This window comes from Papio anubis, chromosome X (assembly GCF_008728515.1).
Source record: "Papio anubis isolate 15944 chromosome X, Panubis1.0, whole genome shotgun sequence".
Lineage (NCBI taxonomy): Eukaryota > Metazoa > Chordata > Mammalia > Primates > Cercopithecidae > Papio > Papio anubis.
In genome coordinates, this window is record NC_044996.1 from 97,644,106 (window position 1) to 97,670,084 (window position 25,979).

General features: G+C 37.4%; 1 protein-coding gene across 1 annotated transcript in view; it reads left to right on the forward strand.

Moving 5' to 3' along the window:
- Positions 1 to 5,779: 5,779 nt before the first annotated feature.
- ZNF41 (zinc finger protein 41) overlaps positions 5,780 to 25,979 on the forward strand; it is a 349,729-nt gene continuing 329,529 nt past the window's right edge. Inside the window, 1 exon segment of the mRNA XM_031660944.1 lies at positions 5,780 to 6,022. Within this exon segment, the coding sequence (XP_031516804.1) occupies positions 5,797 to 6,022 (226 nt within the window). The 5' untranslated portion in view covers positions 5,780 to 5,796.

The following is a 25,979-nucleotide window of genomic DNA, read 5'->3' on the forward strand; positions in this document are numbered from 1 at the left end:
TGGGTAACTAAAACCGCAGAAAATGAAACCATGGATAAGGGGGGACTACTGTATTGTGTTTGCTTGGGCTATCTTCTAGAGCAGGACTTGGCAAGCTTTGTCTGCAACCAGGGCCAGATAGTAAATATTTTAGGCTTTGTGTGTCATATGGTCTTTGTTGCAGCTACTCAGTTCTGCTGTTGTAGCATGAGAGCAACCATAGACTGTGTGTAAACAAATGAGGGTGGCTGCCTACCTCTGTTCTGGAGCATTCTTCAGAAGCAGTGAAAGGTCTAGGGTCAAAGCAAATCTCAGCAAATATATTATAACAAGCAACCAAGAGTATTTGAGGACACACCTTTCTGATGGCCTGATTTCATACAAAGAGAAAAAGTTCAATTATATATTCAGTGGATGAACTGAATGCGTTTCAGTGACATGTAATAGTTTTCTTGAGCAGCTGTCTTAGTTCAGGCTGCTGTAACAAAATACCATAGACTGATGGCTTAAATAACAAACATTTATTTATCACAGTTCTGGAGGCTGGGAAGTTCAAGATCAAGGTGCTAGCAAATCTTTGTCTAGTGAGGGTCCTCTTCCTGGTTTGCAGATGGTCATCTTGTTGTATCCTCACATGGCTGAGAGAGAGAAAGAAATAATCTCTCCCATGTCTTTTCTTATATGGGCAGTAATCCCATTTATAAGGGCTGTGACCTCATGACATAATTACCTCTAAAAGGACCCACTTTCTAATAGCATCACATTGGGGGTTAAGATTTCAACATATGAATTTGGAGGGAACAAACTTTCAGTCTATAAAAGCAGTCTTTTGACACTGCTTGAGCCACAGATAGATCAAAATTATAAGGGGAATTAGTTATATATATAATTTTTAGTATAATTTTAGACTGTATGGGAACCCTTTCTGTGTTCATTTCCTCCTTTTTTCTTAAAAATTGTCTATTTTTTCATATTACAGAACTTATCCATGTGCAATTTATAATATTCAAGCTACTCAGAAACACAAAAATAGTATAATGAACCCCTTGTACCCATCATCAATATACAACAGTTATCAATAGTTATGGGAATATGACCAATCTTGTTTTATCTACTACTGCAGGATTATTTTAAAGAAAATCACTGAAATAAAATCATTTCTTCCTTACTTTCTTTAGTATCTCTGCTTAACTACAATGCCATTATCACACTGAAAATATTAACAATATTAAGAAAATAATTTCTTAATATTATCTGTTCCTACACTGCGTATAAATTTCCTTTCTTAGACCACTTTGTGTTGCTATAACAGAAAACCACAGACTGGGTAATTTATAAAGAAAAGAAAATAAATTTACTTCTTACAGTTCTAGAGGCTGAGAAGTCCAAGGTCTGGCTGGACGCGGTGGCTCATGCCTGTAATCCCAGCACTTTGGGAGGCCGAGGCGGGTTGATCACCTGAGGTCAGGAGTTCAAGATCAGCCTGGCTAACATGGCAAAACCCTGTCTCTACTAAAAATACAAAAATTAGCTGGGCGTGGTGGTGGGCACCTGTAATCCCAGCTACTCGGGAGGCTGAGGTGAGAGAATCACTTGAACCCGGGAGGCAGAGGTTGCAGTGAGCTGAGATCGTGCCATTGCACTCCAGCCTGGGCAACAAGAGGGAAACTCTATCTCAAAAAGAAAAAAGGAAGTCCAAGGTTAAGGGGCCACATCTGCTGAGAGACTTCTGCTGCATCATAAAATGGCAGAAAGCATCACATGGCGAAAGAGCGTGTGTGTGAGAGAGGAAGGGGACCAAACTCATCCTTTTTATCAGGAACCCTCTCCCACAACAACAACATTAATCCATTCATGAAGGCAGAGCTGTCATGACCTAATCACCTCTTAAAAGCCCTACCTCTCAACACTTTTGCATTTGGAGATTAAGTTTCTAACATATGAACTTTGGGGGACACATTCAAACCATAGCATTTCCTTAATAGTCCTATAAGTGTCCTTTTAATTTAAATTTTTTTAAATTTAAATAAGAATATTGATGTTGATACTATATACTGATCTTTTTCAGATTTCCTGTTTTACTTGTATTCATTTGTGTATTTAGTTTTGTACAATTTTATCACATGTATAAGTTTTTATATCCACCACCACAGTGAGGATACAGAACAGTTCTATCGCCATAACGATCTTCATTGTTGTAATTTTATAACAATAACTATCTTCTCTTCGTACCCCTTTGTCTTAAAACCCCTGGCAACAACTAATCTAGTCTCTATTTCTAAAATTTTGTCATTTCAGAAATGTTATACAAATGGAATCATGTGCAGATGGTCTCTGGCTTACAATGTTTTGACTTAAAATTATTTAACTTTTCCATGGTGCAAAAGTGATACACATGCAGTAGAAACTGTACTTCGAGTATCCATACGACCATTCTGTTTTTTCACATTCAGTTCAGTATTAAATAAATTACATGAAATATTCAATGCTTTATTATAAAATAAGCTTCCTGTTAGATTATGTTGTCCAACTGTGCTAATGTAAGTGTTCTATGCACATTTAAGGTAGGCTAGGCTAAGCTATGATGTTCAGTAGGTTAGGTGTGTTAAATGCATTTTTGAATTATGATATTTTCAACTTACAATGGGTTTATCGGGATGTATGTCGAGTAGAATCTGTAGTATGTAACCTTTTGGGATTGGCTCTTTTCACTTGGCATAATTCCCTGGAGATTCATTCATTCATTAAATGAATGAATGAATGAATGAAAAGTTGTTGCAGGTATCAATAGTCCATTCCTTTTCATTGCTCAGTAGTATTCCATAATATGGATCTACACGTTTGTTTAACCATTCACCTGTTGAAGGATAACTGGCTGATTCCAGTTTGGGGCTATTACAAATAAAGTTGATATGACCATTTGTGTACAGGTTTTCGTGTGAACACAAGTTTCATTTATTTTTCTGAAACATCTAAGAGTGCGGTTGCTGGGTTTATGATAATTTCATGTTTAGTTTTATAAGAACCGCCAAAGTCTTTTCTAGACTGACTGTGGTACTTTACAGTTTACACTGCCATGAGCAATGCTTGAATAATCCAGTTTTTCCACACCCTCGCCAGCATTTGACATTGTCACCACTTTTCATTTTGCCGTTCTGATAGGTGTCTCACTGTGTTTTTAATTTGCATTTCCCTAATGTCTATTGATGTTGAACATCTTTTCATGTGCTTATTTGTCATCTGTATATGTTTTTTGGCAAAATGTCTATGCATATATTTTGCCCATTTTCTAATGGATTGTCTGGATTTTTACCATGGAGTTTTGAGGTTCATTATATATTCCAGATGTCAGTCTTTTGTCAGATATGTGGTTTCTAAATATTTTCTCCCTGTCTGTAGCTTGTCTTTCATTCTCTTCACATGATCTTTCACAGAGCAAAAGTTTTTAATTTTGATGAAGTCCAATAAAAGTTTTATTGTTTTATGTTTTATATTTAAGTTCATGATCTATTTTGAATTATATTTTGTATAAGGTGTGAGGTTTATGATGAGGTTATTTACTTGCTTACAATGTATAATTGCACCAACACCATTTGTTGAAAAGCCTATACTTCTTCCATTGAACCGTTTTTACATCTTCCTCAAAAATCACTTGAGGCTGGGTGCAGTGGCTTATGCATCTAATCCCAGCACTTTGGGAGACTGAGGCAGGAGGGGATCATTTGAGCCCAGGAGGGCAAAGCTGCAGTGAGCTCTGATTGTGCCACTGCAATCCAGCCTGGGTGACAGAGTGAGACCCTGTCTCAAAAAAAAAAAAAAAAAAGTCAGTTGGGCATATTTGATGAATGCCTTTTTACAAAATGAATTGGGATTCAAACAAGGGCTACACATTGCATTTGTGAGATATAGTTCTTAAATTTACGTTACTTTATAAAAGATTAGCTTCACATTTTCCCTTGCTATTCATTTGTTAAAGAAACTGGGTCATTTGTTCTGTAGAATGTCCCATATTCTGGATTTGGCTGACAACATCCTTGTGCTATCCCTGAAGATATTCCTTGATCCTTCATATTTAATGTAAGCTGTTAGCTCTAGAGGCTTGAACATATTGAGGTTTAATTTTTTGGCAAAATACTTCATGAGTTGTGTTTCATATATATTCTTGCATCTCACTGGGAGGTGCATAATTCCTCATTATCTTTCTTTATGTGCTGATTAATCAGTGGGTTCAGATGTTGTTGAACCTGATCGATAGATTATAAAGCTCCCTGCAGCCTTTCACTTAAATTTTTAGCATCCATTGATGATCATTGCCTAGGTCCATTATTTCATTAGGATGTTCAAAATAGTGATATTTTAATGCTATCCCTCCCTCTTTGTTTATTAACTGGAATACTTCTATAAAGAACAACTTCAGGCTAGGCACAGTGGCTCACACCTGTAATGTCAATGTTTTGGGAGGCCGAGGGGGAGGATTGCTTGAGCCTAAGGGTTCGTAGACCTGCCTCGACAACACAGTAAGACCCCATATCCGCATTAAAAAAATAGCTGGGCATGGTGGCATGCACCTGTAGTCCCAACTACTCAGGAGACTGAAGCCAGAGGATCACTTCAGCCCAAGAGTTCAAGCCTGCAGTGAGCTATGACCATACCACTGTACTCAAGCAAAACCCTGCCTCCAAAAAAAAAAAGAACTTCATATCATCAACTATAGGTAACCCTGAAGTACAGTTCTTATAGGAGACATACTATTTTTAACATAAAATTCTGATTATACTTCTACTTCTGAACAAGGTAGAGTAACAGGGAATGGATTTGCTATCTCAACAGAAAAAAAAAAACTAAAAAGAAGCACAGACAAATTATATAAAACAAAATTCTCAAGACATTGTGTGTCAGTCACTGAAAGACAGTGATCCCTGAGAAATAAGAATCAAATAAGATCAGCCCTGTGAATGCCCCAGCTTACAACCCGAAGAAAGTTTCTAATCCATAGAATAAGGAAGAGGAACCCAGGTAGATCCTGGCAGTCTCCCTGTGTTGAAAAGGGCTAGCTGACAGTACAGGTAGGCCAAAGTGGCTGAAGTTTGTGGGACAGAACACCAGAGAGAAGGGAGCTGCATAGAGAAAGAAATCTGTGGACCTGCAGGAGGTCTTCCTTACATATTCAGTTGGGTAGACTGATCTATGAGTGTGTGTGAAGAAACTACTCAAGACCAAGGAAAGAACAATATTAGTAGAGCTCACACTGGACTGGAAATAGTGCCTGTTCTCACCAGAGTGGAAAACCTCATAATTCATGAAGCATCAGGTAGTCAAAAGAGTCTTTCTCTTAGTAGTGGGACAAAATTAGCCCCCAAACTAAATGCTACTTTGGTCCCACCTAACAAAGCTTAAAACTAAGACCTTAAAGGATTGAACTGTTTCCAAGTAACCTAACTGCATCCCAGAGCAAAGCTCAATAATATTTATGGAATGCAAAAATATTCAGGGCCCAAAAAGATAAATTTCACAATGTCTGGCATTCAGTAATTACCAGGCATGCAAGAAAGCAGGAAAATATGGTCTATAATGAAGAGAAAAATCAATCAAAATTGACCCAGAAGGGACACAGATGATAGAATTAGTAGATAAAGACATTTGAACAGTTATTATAACTGTATTCCCTATGTTCAAGGAACTAAAAGAAGGCTTGAGATTGAATGGAGACATGATTTGCTGATTGAATTTAATACACAATGAGTGGGAGAAATTTACATTAGATATTTTAATCCTACACGATGTTAAGTATAACTAGGTATTTAGGAGGCATACCATATGGGATATCATGGAGAAAATGCATTAAAAACAATTTCCTACCTTCTTCCATCCCCCAGTGCTGACCACGCTACCTTGAACGGGATTGTGTTATTACAGGTATCAGTGTCATTTGAGGATATGACTGTGGACTTCAGCAGGGAGGAGTGGCAGCACTTGGACCCTGCTCAGAGACGCCTGTACTGGGATGTGACACTAGAGAACTACAGCCACCTGCTCTCAGTGGGTTAGCACTGCTGCCCTTGCATCTTTGAGGCCCCAGTGAGGATATTTCTAATCTCAGCTGCTGAGTGCTGCCTGACATCTCATATGTCATATTTGTCTGATATTCAGTTCTATTCATTTTTGTGATTATTAAATCCTATCCATGAGCATGGAATTTTTTTCCATTTGTTTGTGTCCTCTCTTATTTCCTTGAGCAGTGGTTTGTAGTTCTTGAAGAGGTCCTTCACATCCCTTGTTAGCTGTATTCCTAGGTATTTTATTCTCTTTGTAGCAATTATGAATGGGAGTTCATTCCTGATTTGGTTCTTTGCTTGTCTATTGTTGGTGTATAGGAATGCTTGTGATTTTTGCACATTGATTTTGTATCCTGAGACTTTGCTGAAGTTGCTTTTCAGCTTAAGAAGCTTTTAGGCTAAGATGACGGGGTTTTCTAAATATATAATCAAGTCATCTGCAAACAGAGATGGTTTAACTTCCTCTCTTCCTATTTGAATACCCTTTATTTCTTTCTCTTGCCCGATTGCCCTGGCCAGTACTTCCAATACTATGTTGAATAAGAGTGGTGACAGAGGGCATCCTTGTCTTGTGCCACTTTTCAAGGGGAATGCTTCCAGCTTTTGCGCATTCGGTATGATATTGGCTATGGGTTTGTCATAAGTGGCTCTTATTATTTTGAAGTATGCCCCGTCAATATGTAGTTTATTGAGACCTTTTAACAGGAAGGGATGTTGAATTTTATTGAAGGCCTTTTCTGTATCTATTGAGATAATCATGTGCTTTTTGTCTTTAGTTCTGTTTATGTGATGAATTATGTTTATTGATTTGCATATGTGGAACCAGCCTTGCATCCTGGGGGTGACGCCAACTTAATTGTGGTAGATAAGCTTTTTGATGTGCTGCTGAATTCAGTTTGCCAGTATTTTATTGAGGATTTTTGCATCAATGTTCATCAGGGATATTGTTGCCTGATGTGTTTTTTGTTGTCGTTGTTGTATCTTCTTCCAATCCATGAATATGTGATATCTTTCTATTTATTTGTGTTTTCTTCTACTTCATTCTATAGCACATTAAAAGAATTAGTCACTATGATCAAGTGGGATTTAATCCCTGGATGTAAGGATGGTTCAATATATGCAAATCAACAATTATGATTCACCACATTAACAAAATGAAGAATAAAAATCATATCATCATCTCTATAGATGCAGAAAAAGCATTTGACAAAATTCAACTGTTTCATGATAAAAACTCTCAACAGAATAGGTATAGAGGGAACTTACCTCAATACAATAAAGGTTGTATATGACAAACCCATAGCTAATATCATTCTCAATGGTGAAAAATTGAAAGCTCTCCCTCTAACTAAGATCAGGGATATGACAAGGATGTCCTTCTCATCACTTCTTTTCAACATAGTTCTGGAAGTCCTGAACTAAGTCCTTTCTATTAGGATGCCTTTTCTTTCTTTCTATTGACTAATTGGCTATTAGCCAAAAGAAAGAAAGAAAAGGCATCCTAATAGAAAAGGAAAAAGTGAAATTGTTTATTTGCTAATGACACACTCTTATATATAGAAAATCCTGAAAATTCCACCAAAAAAAAAAAACTGTTAGAACTGATAAATGAGCTCAGTAAAATGGCTGTATTATTCTGTTCTTAATGGGATTAGCTAATTACCTTGTTTTTTTACAATTTTTTTAAGTACTACTGACAGATTTTATTATCTAAACCATGACATCTATTTTATGCTCACTTTATGAAATAAAATGGAAGTTACTCCCTATTATGTAGCAAATGATAATTAAACTCTTCTCAGTGACAACAGGCCACAAATTTCTAGTTGAACATTGTATATACTCTATAACTCATGTTCTATTCCATTTTTCTCATTTTCTTTAATGTTTCCTACATGTGAAATTCCTCTCTGCATCTTGGCTGTTGATTATCTAAGGCTGTTTCTCTCCAGATACAGGTTTCACTAGTTCTATTAAATTTAGTGTTTAATTACTCTAGCATTGAATATCTTTCCCTTTCTTCACCTTCTATCCCTCAGGATCTCAAAACTAATAACTTTCCCCCTTTATTTTAGTTTTTAATTTAAATTTTGGAGAGAGATGATATATTTACAAGATTTGAAATTCAAAAATATGAAAGAGTACACAGTGAAAACTCTCACTCCCATCTCTTCCCTCCCATATCCGTCCCCAGGGACTACCAATATTAATGGTTCACGTCCAGAAATATTTATATGCAAATTATATATTTTCAAATTGTATGACAGATGATGACTTCCTTCCTAGAGCTTTTCTTACATCCTTAAGAATAAGAGTAATAGCAATATTTTATTCTTAATTTTTTACTGGAAAAAGGGATAAACCAGTTCAAGTACTAAAATTTTTGGTTTTGTGGAGATAGGTAAACCAGGGTGTTTTGTTTCAGTGGGATTGTTTTCAGTGTGTTGAAAAGTGTTCAAAGAAACAGATTGTTAGTGGGAAGGGAGAACATGGCTTGAAAACAAAAAGAATTCAGCTTTTGTTCATTAATCATTCCAGCAATGTGGACAACTATTATTTAAAAAACATAAAAGTGAGTAACATAGATAGTGTCTGCTCTTAAAATTCAGAGAAAATCATGTCTCCCTAGAAATGTAGTTAGATCATGAGATTAATTTTCAGAGCATAGGACTCTTAACTGATCTATGAATCACATATACATTTTGAATTGTCGCAAAGCAGAAAAAGCAAGCTTAATGAGAGAAGAATATGTGAATAATGATTGGATTTAGGAATACACTGGATTTTTGAGTAAATATTACTTACTAATGGAAAGCAAACTCACGTATACTATCTATTTTTTCAGACCAATGACTGGTTCAGGAATGTTAAAGATAACATTTTCAGCACAGGCTGAACTTTTTACATTGAAGAGTAGTAGCTGTAACTAAATATTTTTGGCTCCAGTAAAAGGTTTGTGTTTATGTTTGTGTGTGTATATGTGTGTGTGTGTGCATGTATGTGTGTTTGTGTGTGTACGCTAAATGAAGTACGAAGTTCAAAAAAGTTCCTCATCCATGCCTATGAATTGACATGCTTAAGAATAAATGAAAGGAGATTTATGGATATAAGAGTATAGCATAAGAGTGAAAGTATAGTGGAGTTTGGGGGGACAAAGTTCTGGATGCCAGTATTTTAGCCTTGCTACAAGAGGAAAACAAATGGGATTTTATGATCAGATCGTGCTCAGTATCTTCAAACTTGGTAGAATAGAATAATGGTGTAATTCAGGGGTCCCCAACCTCCAGGTCACAGACTTGTACCAGTGGAAAATAGTCTGTGGCCTGTGAGGAACCAGGCGGCACAGCACGAGGTGAGCATTGGGGCCAGCAAGCGAAGCTTCATTTGTATTTACAGCTGCTCCCTATCACTCACATTACCACCTGAGCTCCCCCTCCTGTCAGATCAGTGGGGGTATTAGATTCTCATAGGAGTGCAAACTCTACTGTGAACTGAGAATGCAAGGGATCTAGGTTGTACACTCTTTATGAGAATCTAATGCCTGGTGATCTGTCACTGTCTCCCATCACCCCCAGATGGAACCATCTAGTTGCAGGAAAACAAGCTCAGGGCTCCCACTGCATTACGGTGAATTGTAAAATTATTTCATTATATATGACAGTGTAATAATAATAGAATAGAAATAAAGTGTACAATGAATGTAATGCACTCAAATCATCCCAAAACCATCCCCCCTCCCTGGTCCATGGAAAAATTGTCTTCCACAAAACTAGTCCCTGGTGCCAAAAAGGTTGGGAACTGCTGGTGCAATTTATGCTATATTGAATATTGAAAACCTGCTATATTTCATCTTCTGTAAAAAATAATTGAAATATTAGTGATTTCCCCTTCTTGGTAAGTTGATTTATTTATTATTTAGGGCAAAACTGAGCTGCTGTAAGAACTAACTGGGTACTAGATAGCCTATGTAAATGGAGACAGGCTGGCTTGGTTTAGATCCAGTCTACTCGACACAGGACCCATGTCATCTTGGGCAGATTATTTACCTGCTCTGAGTTTTAGCTGTTTCTTCTGAAAGCATGTATAATAATATCTACCTCAGAGGGTTGCTATGAAAGTTAAATGAGTTTAAATATATGTATTATGTATTAATTCTTTTATATCACTTAGAAAAGTACCTGGCATGTTCTAAGTGCTGTTTAAGTGTACAGCATATGACAAGAATCATCATTATCATCATCATCATGTGATTTTTCTGTGTTCAGTCTGGATAAGTTGCATGTGGCTCTTCTATACTAAGCTAACTGCTCTATGTTTCCGTTTCACTTTCTTTTTCTCCTTTTAGGAGGGAAGTGTGGGATTGAAATTCTTTAATAGTAAACTTCTGTTAAAAGCTTTATTTCACAATAAGAGAGTAGGTGAATTCAAGAGGGACAATTCATTGTTTTCATTTTTAATGAAAATTGTGGCAAGATGATGAACAGATAGAGATGAAAGGAAAACCCAGATAGACCTTTGAGTCATTTGCTTTCATCAACAGTAACATACTGAATAATGAAAAAGATTATGAATATAAGTACATTGGAAAAACAATTCACATGAGCCCATATCTAATTAGTTCACAGAAGCCATCCTTTAAATATGATTCATTTGGAAAGGATTTGAAACATAATTAAAACTTACAAGTCCCAATAGAAGCAATGCAAGAAAAACCTTGAGATTATTACTTATAGTCAAATTTTACTTACAGCTTATTATACTATGTTGATTCTCATACAGGTGAGAAATTCTCATACAGGTGAGAAATTTTGGATGAAGAATGTGTCCATTCTAGGACACTAGGAGGATAGCCTATGTATGCACCGAATGTGGAAAAGTCTTCCCTTGGAAGTCACACATCTTCACACATCAGACTTTTCATTCTGGGGAAAAGCCCAATAAATGCAGAGAAAATGAGAACGCTTTCACCCAGCAGTCAGTATTCAGTTTGCAACAGAGAATTCACACTGAAGAGAAACCCTATATATGCACTGAATGTGGGCAGGCCTTCATCCAAAAGATACACTTGATTGCACGTCAGAGAATATATAGTGGAGAGAAGCCTTTTCAATGCTGTTACTGTGGGAAAACCTTTCATCCCAAATCCCAAGTGCATAAGCATAGGAAAACCCACCCAGGAGAAAAACCCTGTACAGGCACAAAATGTGTGAAGGTCTTCACCAAAAGATCCAATCTCCTTGCACACCAGAAGACTCATACTGGAGAGAGGTTATGTCTGAACTGAATGTGGAAAGGCCTTTACTTGCAAATTGGTCTTGATTACACATCAAAGATGAGAAACTTTATGAATGTGGCAACTGTGGGAAAACCTTTACCCAGAAGTCTCACCTCAACATACATCTGAATTTTCACACCAGAGAGAAATCCAGTGTATGTAGTGAACATGAAAAAGCCTTCGACCATAAGTCAAACTTAATCACACATTAAAAAGTTCATGTTAGGGAAAACTCAATGAATGCAGTGATTGTGGGAATTCTTTCAAGTCACAGTTCCATGACAATCAACAAAGTCATGCAGGAGAGAGACCCTATGCATGCACTAAATGTGGGAAGGCCTTCAAAAAATCGCATCTCCTTGCACATCAGAAAATTCATATTGGAGAGAAATCCCATGATATGGTTTGAATCTGTGTCCCCACCCAAATATCATGTTGAATTGTAATCCCCAGTGTTGGAGGAGGGGCCCGGTAGGAGGTGATTGGATCATTGTGGGCAGAGTTCTCATGAATAGTTTAGCACCATCCCTGCTTGGTACTGTCTAGTGAGTGAGTTCTCATGAGATCTGATTATTTAAAAGTGTGTAGTTCCTCCCCACTTGTTTTTTCTTCCTCCTGCTCCAGCCATGTAAGACATGCCTGCTTCCCCTTCACCTTCCACCATGATTGAAAGTTTCCTGAGGCCTCTTTAGAAACTGAGTTGATGCCAGAATTATGCTTTCTCTACAGCCTGCAGAACTGTGAGCCAATTAAACCTCTTTTCTTTATAAATTACCCAGTCTCATGTATTTCTTTATAGTAGCATGAGAATGGACTAATACATCCCATATATGTATGTCCTGAGTGTGAGAAGGCCTTCACATGCAAGTCAGTTTTGATTACATATCAAAGAGAATTTACACCGGAGAGAAGCCTTATGAGTGCAGTGACTGTGGGAAAGCCTTCACACACACACACACACACACACACACACACACACACACAAAACCACTAGCTTCAGCAGCAGCAGCGAATTCACACAGGAGAGAAGCCCTATGTATGTAACAATTGTGACAAGGCCTTCACCAAAAGTCAAGTTTGAATAAACACCAGATTACTCATTCTCCAGCTAAACCTTATAAATGCAGTGACTGTGGGAAAGGCTGCACCCAGAGATCAGTTTTCAATATTCATCCAAGTATTCCTACCTAAAAGAAAATCTGTATGTTTCTTGAATATGAGAAAGCCTTCTCAGAGAAATTGGATCTAAGTGTATGCTATAGAATGCAGCAGAAAAGCCATGTGAATATATTCATGAGACAGGTTAAGAGGAGAAGCCCTAAGAATGCATCAGAGCAACATCTTTCCATATTTGCACATCCTCACTATATGGAGTATACACTGTTGGTGCCTCACCCTGATCCCCTTGACTGGCCAGGGCACCCATTTTCTAACTGCTGCAATTGCTGCAGCAAACAGCTTATACCTGTAACTTTTCCCAGAGCATTGCCTTTGGCTTTCCATAGTGCCAACATGCCTGGAGATGGTTATACTACCCTCCTAGGGAGTAGCCAGTGAGTGATTTATAAAAGGATACCAGAACCAAGTTCCTCCCTTAAGGCAGAACAACTTTGCAGTGAAATTTACAATCCAGAGGCTCCTCCTTCTCCCCACACTCCTCTGCCCTGCATGGGGCCAAGGCTTGACTCTACATGAAACCACATCCTTGTGATGATTCCTTCTCTTTCCCTATCCTTCTCTTATTCCCTTTCAGGTTCACCATGAAGAACACATAAATAATATGCTTCCAGATGCCTTTCTTAGCCTCTATGTATCTAAGGGAACCTGACCTGAGACAGTATCATAGAATTCATAGAACCCAAATGAGGAGAAATTGTTCAAGTTTAATCCTTTAGGAAAAGACTTCCCACAAAAAGCGCTATAACATAAATTTATTCCAAACTCTTTATAAAAAAGGAATATGGAAAATTACGTAAATGCTTTTCCTGTTTTCTGTGAAATTTTAACTATTTTATAGTGTCAACAAATGAAGTTGTAGGACAACTAACTAGTATATCTGATATGGACATACCCTGAATTCAAGAGAATATGTTTCATAATACACTGCATAACAGAAGGTATAGTATGTGTTTTAAATATTTTTGTAATATGATATAATTGTACCTATCAAATATGTTCCCTAGTGTATATTTCTAGCAAGAGATTCCACAATAAAACCATGATTTTGATTCCTTTATATATATAGGATTCTGTTTTTATGTAAATGTGTAAATATAATCCTATCATACTAACTTTTATTTCACAATACTTTTTCTCTTCTTTCTGTAGACATTCATATGAATGTCTAAACACAGTGCTATTATTATTTCTTATTACTAGTACATTATAATTGGATATATTTATGGAATACATGTGATACTTTGATATATGTATACAACACATAATGATCAAATCGGGGTAATTGGTATATCCATCACCTCAAACATTTATCTTTTCTTTGTGTTTGGAATCTTGCAAGTCTTTTCTTCTTGATATTTTGAAATATAAAGTAAATGATTAACCATAGTCACTTTATTGTGCTATTGAACACTAGAACTTACTCCTATCTAACTGTATGTTTGTATCCATTAACCAACCTCTATTTATCCCCCTTACCCTTCCCAGCCTCTGGTATCTATAATTCTACTCTTTACCTCTAGGAGATCAACTTTTTTAGCTACCACATTAGTGAGAACATGGGATATTTGTCTTTCTGTGCCTGGCTTATTTCATTTAACATGAAGACCTCCACTTCCATTCTTGTTGCTACAAATGACAGGATTTCATTCTTTTATGGCTGAATAGTATTCCACAATACTATCATTCTTATTAGATTTTAATATGTAGTACTTTTAATCTTCTTTTTATTTGCTCAAGTTCCTTATCCTTTTATTCTACCTTCATTAATACCTGCAGTCCTCCCTACAGATCACCAGTGCAAACCGTCATGTATGAACCATTTCACTCTTATTATCATGTTTGTAATACACACACGTGCACACACACACTTCTATATTACACACATACATTCTTTTTGGATGTTTTACAAAAGTGAGATTATATTATGCTCAATTCTCTGCAACTTGATTTTTTCACTCAATAATACTTTTTAAATAGTGACCGAAAACTCCAACAGGGTAGAATTTTTCCATTCCCTGCAATTATTTATCTGTTGGGTAAGTGCCAAATTTATTCTCCAGTATCTAGAGAACTGACTGAGGTTTGTCTAATCTAAGTTGGGCCCCACTGTTGGCACTGCAGCTGGGGCAACTATGCTCTACATGTCTACCATTCTGGAGCTGAGACTGGAAGGCAGCAATTGCCTATGTATCCTCTTATAGTGGTCCAAAGGGGCAAGAAGGCAAGCCAGTACAGGCAAAGCCTTGTAAGGTCTAGTCTCAGAAATGAAATATTACTTCTACCCATATGCCATTAAGCAAAGCAAATCACATGGGCAAGCACAAAGTCAAGGGGGAAAGGGTATGGATACAGGGAGGAGGGAAAAATTGGGACCAATCATTCAATCTCCCAAAACTCAATGAATGGTCACTCACCCCTTTCCCTGACTTTTTTCTAATAAATATCCTAGAAAGTTAACATAGCATAATAGTTAAATGCATCAACTCAGAAACCAAATTGCCTAAGATTTATAAGGGAAAATAAACATGAATGAATAGCTATAAGCCACCCCCCAAAAAACGTAATGATAGTGATTAACCCCACCAGGTATTAAAACATACTACAAAGCCTCTATAATTAAAACTATGTGGTAATGTCACATGAGTACACAAACCAGTGAAATAGAGTAAAAGGTCCAGAAATAGATCCAAATACAGAACAAATTTTTGTATATCATTGAAATGGCATCTCAAATCATAAGAGGCAAAGATGAACTTTTACATAAATGGTGTTGTTTCCTAGGATTGCAGCAACAAATTACCACAAACTGGGTGGCTTGAAACAACAGAAATTTATTCTCTCACAGCTCTGGAGGCTGGAAGTCAAAAATCAAGATGTCATCAGAGTTTATTCCTTTTAGAGGCTCTGGGAAGAATCTATTCTATGCCTCTCCTAGCTTCTGGTAGCTCCAGCAATCTTTGCCATTCCTTAATTTGTAGATGCAGCACTCCAATCTCTGCGTCTGTCTTTACATCACCCTCTCTGTTTCTTTTTCCTCTTCTGTCTGTTATAGGGACACTTGTTATTGGATTTAGGGCCCACTGGCTTAATCCAGGATGATCTCATCTCAAGATCCTTAAGTTCATTACATTTGCAAAGATCCTTTCCTAGGTTCTGGGGACACATCTTTTAGGGAGAAAACAACCCACTAGATATGGCCATTTAGAAACAGATTAAATTGGATACACACCTTACACCATACACGAGAACAAACTCCATGTGGATCAGAGATTTAAATGTAAAAATGAAATAATATACAAGTATTAGAAAAAACTTGGGTGTATTCCTTTCTAACCCAGATTAGCTGTGCCTTAAAGTTCAGATATCTCAGAGAAATAAATTAGTTAATAGATGTAAAGCATTTAGAACAATGCATGCAATCAGTCAATGCTTGATGAATAGTGGACATGTCCCTAAGATTCTCAGAGGTTGTTTGCTTCTCCTTCACCTTGACTTCTCCTTCCATCTCCCTGTGGTAGCACTCAGGGGTGGAACTTTACCATCTTGACTTCTTCCCTCTCTCCCCCAGTGGTAACACCCACATGGGGACTGTATTACCCTGAACTCACTCATAACCACGAGGACTATTTACCTAGAGGGACATCACCCTGACATCTCCCCCATCTTCTCCAGTGGTATTTCCCAGTAGTTTACTGTACCTCCCTGACTTCCCCATTCTCTCCAGTGGTATCATTCAGAAGAGGATGGCTCTATCCCGAATTTTTACCTCTGTCCCACAGTTGTATCTTTTAGGAGATCATTTATCTGCCTTGCCCCATGCCATAAACTGAGGGGGCACTTAAGCTTCTATAAATATCACAGATCCCTATAGCTCAGATCTAAACACTCCAGGAATCCTGCCTAGAGAAGGCCAACACCTCTAATCCCTGAACCCTTTGTTAAAGCAAGCAAGGCAGCTTCCTTCTCTGTATGTAATGGATACTTTTCTAAGAAGGCAGCCCCCATGGGGGAGCTTACCATAAACTCTACCATGTTCCCTGCTCACAAACACCACTTATGGAGGCCAAACACAGACTATCTGTACCATACTGACTGTTGGCCAACTGTGGTGTCAATGTTCCTAAATATGTGCAAAACCACAGCTTCAGAAGGTGTGGTGCTAGGGGTGAGCACCCAAACTAACAGCGGCTTTCAGTGTAGGAGTTAGTGCTACTGCATGGAAGATATCCAAGGTTTCAAAGGTTTAGCACCTAAGAAGTATTGAGATGACTTGAGGCATGGGGGGATAAAAGGGATTTGTGGAGCAGTAATAAATTTCAAAAAAAATTTTATAGGACTTCCAGTTTCAGCTTGGAGTCATATAAAGCTGAAAAGACATTACTGCCATTCTTACAACAAGAAAAAAACTGGACAAGTTGGAAATTAATAACCCATTAGAAACCATCAGAAGACTGAAGTCATGGGACAAGCAACTATTGTATTATACAATCTTGAGAGAGACAGGCACCTTCAGGGGAAAACAGAACACAAACATTTGCTTACCTGGGGCAGATGCCAACTGAATATCGTACAAACTAGTAGGAAATTTAACTAGAACTTTCAATGAATTGCTAAGGGCCAAGTGTGGGCTAGTGTAAGATTGTGAAGTTCCTGGGGGAGGTGCTACAAACGTGGTGGGGTTTCTACCCTTTTGCAGGCTTTTCCTCCAGAAGCCCCATAAGAAAGAATCCAGTGAAATACAATAAATAAAAAGAGCGTAACAAAAATAAAGAATGCCTTCAATGAGTTCATCAGTAGACTTGACAGTCAAGGAAAGAAATCAGTGAACTTGAAGATAGGTCAATAGAAATTATCCAGATTGAAACACAAAGAGAAAAGTGTATGAAGAAAACAGAACAGAGTCCAAGAGCTGTAAGACAACATCAAATGATGCAATATATGTGTAATTTTAATTCCAGAGGAAAAGAAAGACAGAATGCAGCTGAAGAAAATTTGGAAGAATATAATGGCCATAATATTTTCAAAAGTAGTAGCAGACACCAAACCACAGACCCAAGAAGCTCAGAGAACACCAAGCAGGACAAACAAACAAACAAACCCACACCTAGATATATAATATTTGAACTACTGAAAACCAAAGGCAATGAGAAAACCTTGAAGGCAATGAGAAGAAAAAAAAACATTACTTTGGGAAAAGAAAGATAAGAATTAGAGCAGGCTTCTTGTGAAGACCACAAAGCTAAAAACCAATAAGGTGACACCTTTAAATTGTTTACAGAAAAATGTTAATTTAGAATTTTCCAGTGGAAATATCCAATGCAAGGAGAAATAAAGATTTTTTTTTCAGGAAAACATAAGCTGACACAATTCATTGCCAGCAGGATTAACCTATGATAAATATCACAGGAATTTTTTTTAAGTTTTATTTTGGGTTCAGGGGTACATGTGAAGGTTTGTTACATAGGTAAACTCATGTAACTGGGGTTTGTTGTTCAGATTATTTCATCACCCAGGTATTAAGCCCAGTACCCAACAGTTATCTTTTCTGCTCCTCTCCCCGCTCTCACCCTACACCCTCAAGTAGACCCCATTGTGTATTGTTTTCTTCTTTGTGTTCATACGTTCTCAACATTTAGCTCCCACTTATAAATGAGGACATGTGGTATTCGGTTTTCCGTTCCTGTGTTAGTTTACTAAGCATAATGGTCTGCAGCTCCATCAATGTTCCTGCAAAAGAGATGATCTCATTCTTCTTTATGGCTGTATGGTTTTCCATGGTGTGTATGTACCACCTTTTCTTTATCCAGTCTACCATTGATGGGCATTTAGGTTGATTCTATTTCTTTGCTATTGTGAATAGTGCTGAAATGGACATTCATGTGCATGTATCTTTATGGTGGAATTATTTATATTCCTTTGGGTATATACCCAGTAATGGGATTGCTGGGTTGAATGGGAGTTCCTCCTTTGGCTCTTTGAGGAATCACCATACTGTTTTTCACAGTGGTTGAACTAATTTACACTCCCACCAACAGTGTATAAGCAAGCATTCCCTTTTCTCTGCAACCTCACCAGCATCTGTTATTTTTGACTTTTTAATAATAGTCATTCTGACTGATGTGAGATGGTATCTCATCGTGGTTTTGATTTGTCTCTCTAGTGATCAGAGATACTGAGCTTTTTCCATATGCTTGTTGGCTGCATGTATGTCTTCTTTTGAAAAGTGTCTGTTCATGTCCTTTGCCCACTTTTTAATGGAGTTATTTGTTTTTCTCCTGTAAATTTCTTTAAATTCCTTATAGAAACTGAAGATTAGACCTTTGTCAGATGCATAGCTTGCAAATATTTTCTCCCATTCTGTAGACTGTCTGTTTACTCTGTTGATAGTTTATTTTGCTGTGCAGAAGCTCTTTAGTTAAATTTGATCCCATTTGTCAATTTTTGCTTTTGTTGCAATTGCCTCTGGTGTCTTTATCATGAAATCTTTGCCCATGCCTATGTCCTGAATGGTATTGCCTAGATTTTCTTCTGGGGTTTTTATAGTTTAGGGTTTACATTTAAGTCTTTAATCCATCTGGAGTTAATTTTTGTATATGATGTAAGGAAGGGGTCCAGTTTCAATCTTCTGCATATGGCTAGCCAGTTATTTCTTGTCTTCTGCTAGTTTGGGGATTTTTTATTGCTTCTCTAATTCTTTCAGTTGTAATGATAGATTGTTAAGATCTTTCTAACTTTTTGATGTGGGCATTTAGTGCTATGAATTTCCGTCTTAACACTGCCTTAGCTGTGTCCCAGAGATTCTGGTATGTTGTATCTTTGTTCTAATTAGTTTCAAAGAACTTCTTCATGTCTGCCTTAATTTCATTATTTACCCAAAAGTCATTCAGGAGCATGTTGTTTAATTTCCATGTAGTTGCATGGTTTTGAGTGATTTTCTTAGTTTTGACTTCTATTTTATTTCAGTGTGGTCTGAGAGTGTGTTTGGTATTATTTTGGTTCTTTTGCATTTGTTGAAGATTGTTTTATGTCCAATTATGTGGTCAATTATAGAGTATGTGCCACGTGGTGATGAGAAGAATGTATATGCTGTTGTTCTGGGGTGGAGAGTTCTGTAGAGGTCTATCAGATCCATTTGGTCCAATGTTGAGGGTCTCTGCTCTTTCATTAGTCCAAGGTTAGCAAGGGCAGTTCCACTGCAGAGGCAGTGGCAGAGAAGCTTTCACTTGCCCCTGGAGGCTCTGTCCAGAGAGTTGCCCAGCTGCTACTGGCTCAATAGCTCTGGCAGGAGGGGGGGGGGGGGGGGGGGAAGGGGGGGGGGGGGGGGGGGGGGGGGGGTGACTGGAGGGCCCAGTTGGGAGGTCCAGCCCAATGAGGAAAAATGGGATTGGGGACCTGCTTTAAAAAGCAGTCTGGCCGCATTTCCATAGGGCAGCTGTGCTGTTCTGGGGGATCTCTTCCACCCCTGGTCAGCTTGGAGTCTCCAAAGTCGGAAGGCTGGAATGGCTAAGGTACCCAAACAGCAAAGATGGTAACCTGCCCCTCCGCCTAGGAGCTCTGTCCCCTACTGCTACTGGTGGCTGACTGGAATTCCAAGCCAGTGGGTTTTATTCTATGAGATGCCATGAGGTGGGGCCTGTGGACTGTCACTGCTTAACCCCCTGGATTCAGCCTCTTTCCTAGGGGTATTTATAGGGGTCTAACCTCCTGCTTTTGCCGGAAAGCCCAGAAAGCCCAAGTATCTATGGCTTCCAGGTCTCTGCATGTGCCTGAGTGGCTGCTCTGCTGAGACTCCACATACCTCTGTGTGTCAGACTGAAGGCACTGGTGGAGTGGGTTCACAAGGGGATATCCTGACCAGAAGGTTGCACATTCACTCATGGCTTCCCTGGGCAGCGGAGGTTGCCCTGGCTCCGTGTTGCTCCTGGGTGGGCTTGCTTTTCTCCATTCTCTGTGGGTCAAGTTGTTTCCTTGATTAGTCCCAATGCATGTACCTGGATGTTTCATCGAAGATGCTGTATTTACTCGCCCCTTCCATTCCTCTCAGTGGGAGCCATGCACAATAGCTGCTTCTAGTCAGCCACTTTGTCAAAGGAAATTTTTAAGTGAGAAGGAATACGCTATAGGTCAGAAACTTAGATCTACATAAAGAAATGAAGAGTGTCAGAGCACACATGGACATAAATATGGGAACAATAGACACTGTGGACCACTAGAGGGTGGAGGGGAGAGGGTTAGAAAGGTACCTTTTGGGTACTATGCTCACTGCCTGGGTGATGGCATTCATACTCCAAACCTCAGCACCATGTAATATTCCCATGTAACGAATCTGCACATGTACCCCTGTATCTAAAATAAAAGTTGAAAATTTTTAACAAGAAATAAAATAAATGAAGGTAAAATGCAATATTATTTTCCATATTTGTAATTGATCTAAAATATGATTGGCCATTAAGCAATAAAGTAACAGTGTATTGAATATTTATAGCATCTGTAAATGTGAAATGTACTGTCATAAGGTCTTTATACTACATGTGAAGCATTACGGTATTATTTGAATGTGAACCCAGATTATGTTAAAACATATATATTAGGAAACATTTCAAGGTTTACTGTCATACAATGAAAGTAAGTACAGATTATGGTGGAAGACTTCCAGCCAAGTGGTAAGATACTGCCTTACTGCAGTCACAGCACAATTCATACAGCAGAAAGGAGCAAGTATTTTGATCTATTTCATCATTGGCTGTTATACATTAGCATTCTTTTTAGGGCAAGTAGAGCTGTGTAAGCCGACTTGTGTATAGCTGATTGGTTTCATTTCTTTGAATCACACTAACAAGGATGTCCAAAAGCTTACATTTTGTATTTTGTTGATGATTAGAGTCCGTGCTGTGGGGAAATAAAGATGACTTACATTTTGGTTAAATTATTATGGGTGGTTGGCCTTGGGGAATATTTATATTGTAGCCTCCATTTTAATTTTATAAAACATATATTTTAAACTCTAGGACAACCACTTTAAAAGTGTTTAAGGCCGAACGCGGTGGCTCACATCTGTAATCCCCGCACTTTGGGAGGCCGAGTCACATGGATCACCTGAGGTCAGGAGTTCAAGACCAGCCTGGCCAACATGGTGAAACCCCGTCTCCATTAAAAATACAGAAAAAAATTAGCCAGGCATAGTGGCGGGCGCGTGTAATCCCAGCTACTTAGGAGGCTTAGGCAGGAGAATCGCTTGAACCTGGGAGGCGAAGGTTGCAGTGAGGCAAGATTGCACCATTGCACTCCGGCCTAGACAACAAGAGTGAAACTCCATCTCCAAAACAAAAGAAAAAAAAAGTGTTTAAAATAAGTATAAGTAGTAAGTCAATGGAATCATAAATAATAGAGAAGGCAGAAAAAGAGGAAAAAAGAAACAAAGAACAAATGCAACAAAGAAAAAATAACTAGTGTGATGGTAGATTTTACTCTAATTATACCAATATTATATTAAATTTGAAGAGGTTAAACATACCACTTAAGAGACAGATGTTTTCAGACTGGATTAAAAAAAGCAAGATCCAACTGTATACTGTCTATAAGAAAAACACTTTAAACATTCAGGTTTAGATAGTTTAAAAGTAAAGATATGGAGAAAGATATATTATGCAAACACTAACAAGAGAAAGTTGGAGGGGCTATATTAATTTCAAAGTAAACTTCAGAGCAAGGAAGATTATCAGGGATAAAGAGGAACATTGCATAATGATAAAGGGATCAAGTCTTCAAGAAGACATAACAATCTTAAATGCGTATGCAACTAACAACAGAGATGCAAAATACATGAGAGAAAAACTGATGGAAATGAAAGGAGAAATAGATAAATACACAGTTATAGTTAGAAAGTTCAACATTCCTCTCTCAGTAATTGACAGAGTACATAAGCAGAAAATAAGTAAGCCTATAGCTAACCCAAACAACACTATCAACCAGCTTGGCTGAATTGACACATATAGAACACTCCACCAAATAACAACAAATTACACATCTTCTCAAGTGCCTATGGAATATGCGCCAAGACTGACCATATTGTGGCCATAAAACAAACCTTAACAAATTAAAAAATAAAAACCATACAAAGAATATTCTCAGATCACAACAGAACTAAAATGAAAATCAATAACAGAAAGATATCTGGAAAAATCTCCCAAATATTTGGAAATTAAACAATATACTTCTAAATAAGTTTGAAATTTCAAAAGAAATTTAAAATATGTTGAATTAAATGAACATGAAACTACAACTTATCAAGATTTGTGGAATGAAGAGAAAGCAGAGAGTAAGGGGAAATTTATAATATTAAATGCATGTATTAGAAAATGGGAATTACCTTAATAGTAGACATTTACACATTAGAAAACAAGAGAAAAGAGCAAACTAAACCTTAAACAAAAGGAAAGAAATAATAAAAAATAGAGCTGAAATCAACAAAATTAAAACAGGAAATATAAAAAGAAATAAATACAACAAAAAGATGACTGAAAATTTCATAAAATTGATAGACCTTTAGCCAAGCTAACCAAGAAAAACAGAAGACACTAACTACCAATATCAGGAATAAAAGGGTACATCACTACTAACATAATAGACATCAAAAGAATAATAGAGACTACCACAGACAATTGTAGGTCTATAAATTTAATAACTTAGATGAAATAGACCAATTCTTTAAAAGACAAAATCTACCAAAACTCACTCAAGAAGACATAGATAACTTGAATAGCCCAATATCTATTAAATAAATTAAATTTGTAGCTAGAAACCTTCAAAGAAAAAACACCGTAGGCCCAGATAGCTTTAATGGTGAATTCTATCAAATATTAAGAAAGAAATAATACTAAATCTACACAATGTCTTCAGAGAAAAGGAGGAAATACTTCCCACTCACTTTATTAGATAATTTTTACCTGAATACCAAAACCAAATAAAGTCATTACAAAAAAGGAAGACTACACACCAATATATTTCATGAATATAGATACAGAGGTCCTTAGCAAAATATTAGTACATTGAATCCAGAAATATATCAAAAAAGATAATACATCAAAACTAGTGAGATTCATGCCAGGAATGCAAGACTTGTTCAACATTCAAAAATCAATCAATGTGGGCCCAACGTGGTGGCTCACGCCTGTAATCCCAGCACTTTGGGAGGCCGAGGCAGGCGGATCACCCGAGGTCAGGAGTTCGAGACCAGTCTGACCAACGTGGAGAAACCCCGTCTCTACTAAAAATACAAAAATTGGCCGGGCGTGGTGGCACATACCTGTAATCCCAGCTACTATGGAGGCTGAGGCAGGAGAATTGCTTGAACCTGGGAGGCGGAGGTTGTGGTGAGCCAAGATCGTGCCATTGCACTCCAGCCTGGGCAACAAGAGTGAAACTCCATCTCAAAAAAAAAAAAAAAAAAAATCAATCAATGTAATTCACAGACTAGATAAGAAAAGCCGTATTATCGTATTAGTAGATGAAGAAAAAGCATTTGACAACCTTTCATGATTAAATATCTCAGCAAACTAGGAATAGAAGGAATTTTCCTTAACCTAATAAAGGATATCTACAAATAAAACCCAGAGCTAACATCATATTTAATGGTGAGAGACTAAATATTTCCCCCTATGATTGGAAACAAAGCAAGGACATGGTCTCTTACCATTTCCTATTTAATAGTGTACTGGAAGTTCTAGCTAGTGCAATAAGGCAAGGAAAAAAACCACATAAGATTGCAAAGAAATAAGTAAAATTTTCCTTATTCACAGATGGCATGGCTTTCTATGTAGACAATCCCAAAGAATCTATAAAGAAAATGTCCTGGAAGTAATATGTGATTTTAGCAAGTTACAAGATCAATATACAACATTCAGTTGTGTTTCTATACCAGCAATAAACAATTGGAATTTGAGATGTAAAAACAATATAAATCATAATAGCACCAAAAATAATCAAGTACTAATGAAAATACATCCCATGTTTATGAATTGAAAGAATTAATATTGTTAAGATAAAAATATTCCCAGGCTGTTTTGATTACTGTAGCCTTATGGTTTAGTTTGAAGTCAGGTAATGTAATGCCTCCAGCTTTGTCCCTTTTGCTTAAGATTGCTTTGGCTATTTGGACTCTTTTTTGGTTCTGTATAAATTTTAGAATAGTTTTTCTAATTCTGTGAAAAATGACGTTGCTAGTTTGATGGGAATACATTTGAATCTGTAGACTGTTTTGGATAGTATGGCCATTTTATGGATTCTTCCAATCCATGAGCATGGAATGTTTTTCCATTTGTTTGTGTCATCTAATATTTCTTTCATCAGTTTCTTGTACTTCTTGTAGAGATCTTTCACCTCCATAGTTAGATGTATTCCTAGATATTTTGGGGGGTTTTTGGCTATTGTAAAAGCAAAAGAAACTATCAACAGAGTAAACAGACAACCTACAGAATGGGAGAAAATTTTTGGAAACTATGCATCTGACAAAGGTCTAATATCCAGCATCTATAAGGAGCTGAAACAAATTTACAAGAGAAAAACAACCCCATTAAAAAGTGGGCAAAGGACATGAACAGACACTTCTCAAAAGAAGACATACATGTGGCCAACAATCATTAAAAAAAAAAAAAGCTCAACATCACTGATCATTAGAGAAATGCAAATGAAAACCACAATGAGATACCATCTCACACTAGTCAGAATAGCTATTACTAAAAAGTCAAAAAATTACAGACGCTGACAAGGTTGTGGAGAAAAAGGAACGCTTATGCACTGTTGGTGGGAATGCAAATTAGTTCAACCACTGTGGAAGACAGTGTGGCAATTCCTTAGAGACCTAAAGACAGAACTCCCATTTTACCCAGCAATCCTATTACTGAGTATATGCCCAAAGGAATATAAATCATTCTATTATAAAGACACATGCATGCGTATGTTCATTGCAGCACTATTCACAATAACAAAGACATGGAATCAACCCAAATGCCCATCAGTGATAGACTGGATAAAGAAAACGTGGGATGCATACACCATGGAATACTATGCAGCTATGAAAAAGAAAGAGATCATGACTGTTGCAGGGACATGGATAGAGCTGGAGGCCATTATCCTTAGCAAACTAACACAGGAACAGAAAATCAAATACTGCATATTCTCACTTACATGGGAGCTAAATGATGAGAACATATGGGCTCACAGAGGGGAACAACATACACTGGGGCCTTTTGGAGGGCGGAGAGTGGGAGGAGGGAGAGGATCAGGAAAAATAACTGATGGGTACTAGGCTTAATACCTGAGTGATGAAATAACCTGCACAACAAACCCCCATGACACAAGTTTACCTATATAACAAACCTGCAGATGTACCCCTGAACTTTAAAGTTTTAAAAAATAATAAATAAATTAAATAAATATTATTGTACTTGATTTTATTATCCTGATTTCATATCTATATCTTCTCATAGAAT